Consider the following 8,538-nt stretch of genomic DNA (forward strand, 5'->3'; position numbering starts at 1 on the left):
TTCCAATCATGGTTTGTTCTTCTTTATCTTTCTTTAAATCTTTTTATCTTAGTATTAATTGATATACCCAAAAAAACCCATTTAGTTGATATATTGACATTAACAAACTAAAATATTTAAATGGTTAATTTGTTTTTAAAACTCTCTTCTTTATATCTCTTTAAATCTTTTTATCTTAATAAGGATTATAATTTACAAATCTATAAAGAAATAACATCATGAAGTTAAAATATTATCTCTAAAGCCCCAAAACTCAAATAATTTAAAATGTAAATTGTTCTTAAAATTCTTTTCTTTATCTTTCTTTAATGCTTTAACATTATTTATAAGACAATAATTGACAAATCAGAAAAATAAATAACATCTCAGAGTTTAAATATTGTCACTGAAGGCCCTAAAAAAAAAAATCAAAATGTAAATTGTTCTTAAAATTCTCTTCATTATCTTTATTTAAATATTTTTTATCTTAAAAATGGATATTATTTGACAAATCATAAAAAGAAATAACATTGCATCATTAATGTAGCTATGAATGGCAACCAAACTACCGTGACAGAATTTATTTTGGAAGGTTTGCCCAATATTCGGACATTGGAAATTTCCTTGTTTCTCACCATACTTTTCATTTACACTGTAACACTGCTTGGAAATTTTTTTGTGTTGTTACTGATTTGCACTAATAATAATCTTCGGACGCCTATGTATTTCTTTCTTGCTAATTATGCTTTTCTAGAAGTGACCTTGGCATGTGTGGTTTCTCCTAAAGTCATGAGTAACTTGTTGTCTAGGAAGAAAAGCATTTCCTATGCCGGCTGTCTGGCTCAGTCCTATTGGTTTTTCTTGCTGGCTACCGCTGACATGATACTAATCGCCGTCATGTCTTATGACCGATATCTCGCTGTGTGTAATCCCTTGCATTATATAAATATTATGACCTGGAACAAATGTATCATTCTAGTGGCTTTCTCTTGGTTTGGTGGCTTCCTTTCCGTTAACATTGCGGCAGTTCTTAAAGGGGATTTGCCGTATTGTGGTCCAAACAAAATAAATCACTTCTTTTGCGACTCCGTCCCCTTAATGGAGCTTGTTTGTATGGATACGTATTTCATTCAGATTATCGACTTCCTTTTGTTTGCCGTAGTCATTTTAGGAAGTCTCATTTTTATTGCCTTCACATATACGTACATACTAACGACGATCTTCCGTATCCCATCGGCCGATGGAAGACAAAAGGCCTTCTCAACATGTACATCGCATTTTACCATCATGATCATCGTATATTCAAGCAGCATATTTCTCTACGTCACCCCAAGAAAGGGCGGTTCCCTGGAGTTCAATAAGATGATAAGTGCTATAGACATTTTCCTCATTCCTGCAATAAATCCATTCATATTTACACTCAGGAACAAGCAGGTTCAACAGGCAATGTCTAAGTCCTTAAAGAAGTGTCAAAGATACAGACTTTCTGTGGTGGACTACGACTCGTAAGCAGCCACCCATGATGGGATACAACTTTTTTTGGTTTGATTGTGATTGAATCCAGATGTTATGTGGATGAGAAATTTAGTGTAGAGGTTTTCCCGAAGGCTGCTCAATTTGTTGGGGTTCCTCAATGGGGAGGGTTCTTTGAAAGTGATTTATTTTTTAGTATTAGTTGTAAATTTCTTATGGTAATTTTCCCCTACAAGTGAATTTTAACTGTTAAAGTATTGGACATCTACTGGAGGTTTTGCTAGCCAGCTGAAGCATGGAGTAATGCAATTATAACATTACTCATTACTCTGCTCATCCAGTTCACACCCTGCAGGTCAACATCCATCTTGGTCCTTTTGGATTAGGGATGCACGGATACCGATATCGGTATCGGTGCCGATGATAAGTAGTTTCACAAGTACTCATACTCATTAAAATGTTCCTGATAACAAAAAGATACTTTGCAGTCTGATTTTCGTCCATACACAATGAATCACACTCTGGATACCAGGCACAAGTGCCACCGGCACCTGCTGATCTTTCTGTACACAGGCAGAATGGCAGCCTGCCTATGTAAACAAGGCAGATTACCGTTCTGTCAGTGCAGAAGGTACGAATCCTGTGTTCCTCTAATAAAAGCACCTCCCCCACTTCACTGAATCACAGGTTAGGCACATTTTTAACTCTTTCATCACACCTGATGTTAACCCCTTTCCAGCCAGTGTCATTAGTACAGTGATAGTGCACATCTTTAGCACTGATCACTATGTCATTGGTCCCCAAAAAAGTGTCAAAAGTGTCAGTTGGTGTCTGGTTTGTCTGCCGTAATATCGCAGTCCGGCTATATGTTGCTGATCGCCGCCATCACTAGTAAAAATTTGAAATAAATATAAATTCCATAAATATATCCCATAGTTTGTAGACACTATAACTTTTGCGCAAACTAATCAATATATGCTTATTGGGATTTTTTTGCCAAAGATATGTAGCAGAATACATATTGCCCTAAATTGATGAAAAACTTAGATATAGAATATGTTTTATAGCAGTAAAGTAAAACATGTTTTTTTTTCAAAATTGTTTATATAGTTAGGCAAGAAAAATGGGAATATAACTCACCATTCATTGAACTTTCAGAGACAATTTTTTTCTACCTGGTAAAGGGGTACTTTATGGAAATTGGATAGGAAATACACAATTTAAAGATATAGTGAATAAAGGGAAAATAGGATCCATGCTGGAAATAATGCACAAAAGTGAAACTATAAAGATAAATGAATGGAGGTATTTTCAGCTAAAGCACTTTGTGACTTCATTACCACAACCAATTAGATCCGAGGGGTACTTGAATCCAATAGAAAGATTATGTAATTCACAGTCAACACTGAAACACGGATTATCTCAGATCTATAGATTACTCGTGGAGATGAGGGGGCTGGGAGCACCTCCATTCATTGGAAAATAGGAAGAGGAGTTGGGTATACGATTGGAAGAACAACAAGTGACTAAACTGCTGGGGGCGGTACATGATTACGCGACTGATAAAAATACAAAATAAATTAATTATAAATGCTTAGTGAAATGGTATATAACCCCTGTGAAAGCTCAAAAATACCAGCAAAGTAAATCTCCTTTATGTTTGGGAGGTTGTAATAAGAAAGGTACTACGACCCACATTTGGTGGTAATGTACAAAAATAAAGGAGTATTGGCAGGATATACAATGTTATATAAGATAAATAACAGGAAAGGAAACACCAAATGACCCATGGGTGCTTATTCTATAATACAAACAGTACAAAAAAGCAATATAAGAGAACCCTGACACCAGACCTATTGAACGCAGCGAAAAGGAATAATACGTAAAAAATGTCTAGACCCGGAAAAACGTACCTAAAAGAATGGTTCGAAAGAATGGATCAAGAATAGATCATATATTTAGAATGGAATATCTTAGTAGTAGAGAGGAGGGCCAGGTAGAAAGTTACAATAGTATATGGGAGAAATGGATTGATTTTAAGAAAACTATGAAATATATAGAGAAAATGATAGAATAGGTGTTGGAAGGGAAGAGTAGAAATGGAGAATAAGAGGAGGAGGAAAGGGGCAGAGGAGACCAACAAGGGGAGGGCGGTGGGATGGTAGGAGGTTATTACATATATACATATTTTTATCTATCTATCTATCTATCTATCTATCTATCTATCTATCTATCTATCTATCTATCTATCTATCTATCTATCTATCTATCTATCTATCTATCTATCTATCTATCTATCTATATATCTATATATATATATATAGATATATCTATCTATAGATATATATATCTATCTATATGTATATATATATATATATATACATATATGTATATATATACATGCTTTGATGAATACTGTGTCTTTTTAATATTTGATATATGTTGGTCTGCTTTTCTTAAAACCAAATAAAGTTTAAATAAAAAAAATTAAAAAAAGAACTGAATAATGCAGATAGCAGGGGGAGGACATATCAGACAGAAATCACATTGGGTGCTTTGGATTGAGGCACGTGCACACGATATAAGGATATGATTTGTTACATTTTTTTTGTTGATCGCTGCCATTACTACTAAAAATAAATACATAAATAAAAGTTCCAGTATGTTTGCCATGGTTTGTGGACGCTATGACTTTTGCACAAACCAATCAATATACGCTTATTGGGATTTTTTTCCCAAAAATATGTATCAGAATACATATTGGCCTAAATGTATGAACAAATTAATTTTATTTATTTATGTATTTATTTATTTAAGTTTTTTATTTAATATGGTTTATAGCAGAAAGTAAAGTAAAAAATATAGTTTTTTTTTTTCAAAATTGATTGTGCAATTGTCAGTTAAAGTAACGCAGTGCCGTATGGCAAAAAAAACACTTGGCCATGAAGGAGGGTAAATCTTGCGAAAGATGAAGTGGTTAACCACTTCAGCCCCGGAAGATTTGGCTGCTCAATGACCAGAGCACTTTTTACAATTTGGCACTGTGCTGCTTTAACTGGTAATTACCCGATTATGCAATGTTGTACCCAAACAACATCCTTTTTTTCCCACAAATAGAGCTTTCTTTTGATGGTATTTGATTACCTCTGTGATTTTTATTTTTGCTATATAAACAGAAAAAGACTGAACATTTAAAAAAAAATGATATTTTCTACTTTTTGTTATAAAAAAATCCAATACACTCAATTTTAGTCATACATTTAGGCCAAAATGTATGCAGCCACATGTCTTTTGGTAAAAAAATGTCAATAAGCGTATATTTATTGGCTTGCACAAAAGTTATAGCGTCTACAAACTAGGATACAATTTTCTGTAATGTACGCAGCTTTTAGTTTATGACTGCCTATTTTCTTGAGGTGCTAAAATGGCAGGGCAGTACAACCCCCCCCCCCCCATGACCCCATTTTGGAAAGTAGACACCCCAATGAAATTTCTGAGTGGCATGTTAAGCCCACTAAATATTTAATTTTTTTGTCACACGTGATTGAAAAATAACAAAAAATAAATAAAATTACACAAAGTTGTCACTAAATGATATATTGCTCACACATGCCATGGTTATATGTGAAATTACACCCCAAAATACATTTAGCTGCTTCTCCTGAGTACGGGGATACCACATGTGTGGGGCTTTTTGGCAGCCTAGCTGCGTACGGGGCCCCGAAAACCAATCACCGCCTTCAGGATTTCTAAGGGCGTAATTTTTTTATTTCACTCCTCACTACCTATCACAGTTTTGAAGGCCATAAAATGCCCAGATAGCATAACCCCCCCCCAAATGACCTCGTTTTGGAAAGTAGACACCACAAGCCATTTGCTGAGAGACATGTTGAGTCAATGGAATATTTTATATTTTGCCACAAGTTTAGGAAAAATTATTATTTTTTATTTTGTTTACACAAAGTTGTCACTAAATGATATATTGTTCAAACATGGCATGGGTATATGTGGAATTACACCCCAAAATACATTCTGCTGCTTCTCCTGAGTATGGGGATACCACATGTGTGAGACTTTTTGGCAGTCTAACCATGTACAGGACCCCGAAAACCAATCACCGCCTTCAGGCTTTCTATGGGCATAAATTTTTAATTTCACTCCTCACTGCCTATCACAGTTTTGAAGGCCATAAAATGCCCAGATGGCACAACCCCCCCCCCTCAATGACCCCATTTTGGAAAGTAGACACCCCGAGCCATTTGCTGAGAGGCATGTTGAGTATTTTGCAGATCTCGCTTTTTGTCACAAACTTTTGAAAATTGAAAAAAGAAAACAAAATGAGTGGAATAGGAAGGGGTCATCCCCAAACTGTTACCACAAAGTTGGGAGCATGACATTGTCAAAAAAGTCTTGGTATGCTGACGCCTTAAGTGTTCCCTTCACTGGAACTAGGGGGCCAAGCCTGACCCCTGAAAAACAACCCCACACAATAATCCTCCTCCACCAAAATATTTGGCCAGTGCACAAAGCAAAGTCTATAAAGACATGGATGAGCGAGTTTGGGGTGGAGGAACCTGACTGGCCTGACCTCAACCTGATAGAACACCTTTGGGATGAATTTGAGACTATGAGCCACGCCTTCTTGTCCGACATCAGTTCTTCACCTCACAAATGCACTTCTGGAAGAATGGTCAAACATTCCCATAGACACCCTCCTAAACCTAAGACTGGGATGCCATTAAAGTTCATGTGTGTGTAAAGGCAGGTGTCCCAATACTTTGGTAATATAGTATAGATTACCTTTCTGTGTTTATTACTTATTTTTAATATTAAAATTCATGTTTAATCTGTGCAATTTAATTTCCCCTTGCTTAAAAAAAGAATAATTAGAATTAAGACTTTGGGGAGTTTGTGGATTTGTTTCCTTAAGAAAAACCGTATGGGTGTGCAGAGGAATAATGTAAAGTCAGGAGGATTGGATACAGTGTTTATATCCTTATAAAAGAAACCAACACAGCTGATATTCTCAATACAGCCTGCAGGAAAACAAAACCTGTCATATTAAAGTCATATTTATTAATGAGAACAGAAGAAGGGAAATTATCCTCTAATGATTTACATTCACTGATATATTTTTTTTTTAATCTTTCAATTCCGATTTTGTTATTTTATGGTTGTGCAGTTATATCATTTGGTGGAGCTATTAGGATAATTTCTGCCTAAAGATTTTTTTTTCACTTTATAACTTGTATTAGTGTTGGTTTATATGTATTGTCACTTATTTGGTCTCTACTTTTCTTGCTTGACTTTGGAAGAGTAAAACAAAATTGCTTACACAATGTAACACCCTCTGATCAGCTCCATTGTGAAATTTTAGTACCATGTTTTTCTAAGCTTATTCACTCCAAAACAAAAACCCATGAGGTGGCAACTCACTAAAATGTGGTCCCCTAGCAAAATGTTGGTGAGCTACTTTTAAATTAGGCTTCATTATAATCCACACTCAGAGGTGAAATATTGCCTAAAAAATAAAAAATAAATACAATTTAAATTGTTATTAAAATTCACTTTTTCATCTTTCTTGAGATCTTTTTTTATTGTAATAAGGATTTTACAGTAATTTATCAAATCAGAAAAAGAAATAACTTCTCAGATTTGTAATATTTACACAAACCTCGGAACTAAAATATTTAAAATTGTGATTTATTCCTAAAATGCTCTCCTTTATCCTTACTTAAATTATTTTATTCTTAATGAGAATGTTAATTGACATATCAGAAAAAAATAGCATGGCAAAGTTAAAGACCTCAAAAACAAAAACATTTAAAATTAGGATTCGCTCTTAAAATTATTTTCTCTAAATGTCTTTAAATCATTTTATCTTAATACAAATTTTAATTGCATTTTTTTTATATCAGTAAGGATGTTAATTGACAAATCAGAAAAGAAATAAAATCTCAGAGTTGAAATATTGCCACTGAAGGCATGAACACTGAAATATTTAAAAATGTAAATTGTTCTTACATTTTTTTGTCTTTATCTTTATTTAAATTTTTTTTAATCTTAAAAAGGATAATAACTGACAAATCATAAAAAGAAATAACATCTCATCAGTAGATATGATTGGCAACCAAACTAATGTGATATCATTTATTTTAGACGGTTTGCCCAATACGGATGTTAATTGACAAATCAGAAAAAGAAATTGCATCTCAGAGTTGAAATATTGCCACTAAAGATCTGAAAACTAAAATATTTCCCATTGTGGTTTGTTCTTAAAATTATCTTATTTATCTGTCTTTAAATCTTTTTTTATCTTAATAAGGATTTTATTTGACAAAACAAAACAAGAAATAAGATTATGGAGTTGAAATATTTTCACTAGAGGCCCAAAACTAAAATATTTTAAAATGTAAATTGTTCTTAAAAGTCTCTTTTTTTCTTAGAATTTGTATTATTATTAATAAAGATGTTAACTGACAAATAAATAAATAACATCTCAGAGTTCAAATATTGCCACTAAAGGCCTGAAAACTATAATATTTCCTTTAATGGTTTGTTCTTCTTTACTTGTCTTTAAATCTTTTCATCTTAATATTAATTGATATATTAAAAGAAAAAAAAAACATTTAGTTTATATATTGCCATTTACAAACTAAAATATTTAAAATGTTTATTTGTTTTTAAAACTCTATTCTTTATATCTCTTTAAATCTTTTTATCTTAATAAGGATTATACTGTAATTTACAAATCTATAAAGAAATAACATCATGAAGTTAAAATATTGTCTCTAAAGCCCCAAAACTCAAATAATTTAAAATGGAAATTGTTCTTAAAATTCTCTTCTTTATCTTTCTTTAATGTTTTAACATTATTTATAAGACAGTAATTGACAAATCAGAAAAATAAATAACAGCTCAGAGTTTAAATATTGTCACTGAAGGCCCTAAAAAAAAAAAAAAAATCAAAATGTAAATTGTTCTTAAAATTTTCTTCATTATCTTTATTTAAATATTTTTTATCTTAAAAAGGGATATTATTTGACAAATCATAAAAAGAATTAACATTGCATCATTAACGTAGCT

At 32.7% G+C, this 8,538-nt stretch overlaps 1 protein-coding gene across 1 annotated transcript; it reads left to right on the forward strand.

Annotated features, from left to right (window-relative positions):
* Positions 1-528: 528 nt before the first annotated feature.
* On the forward strand, positions 529-1,488 carry LOC141147849 (olfactory receptor 6M1-like). The gene has a single exon (XM_073635015.1). It carries the CDS (start codon positions 529-531, stop codon positions 1,486-1,488), a length of 960 nt encoding a protein of 319 aa, XP_073491116.1.
* Positions 1,489-8,538: the final 7,050 nt, after the last annotated feature.

The sequence above is a fragment of the Aquarana catesbeiana genome, linkage group LG06 (assembly GCF_042186555.1).
Source record: "Aquarana catesbeiana isolate 2022-GZ linkage group LG06, ASM4218655v1, whole genome shotgun sequence".
Taxonomy (NCBI): domain Eukaryota; kingdom Metazoa; phylum Chordata; class Amphibia; order Anura; family Ranidae; genus Aquarana; species Aquarana catesbeiana.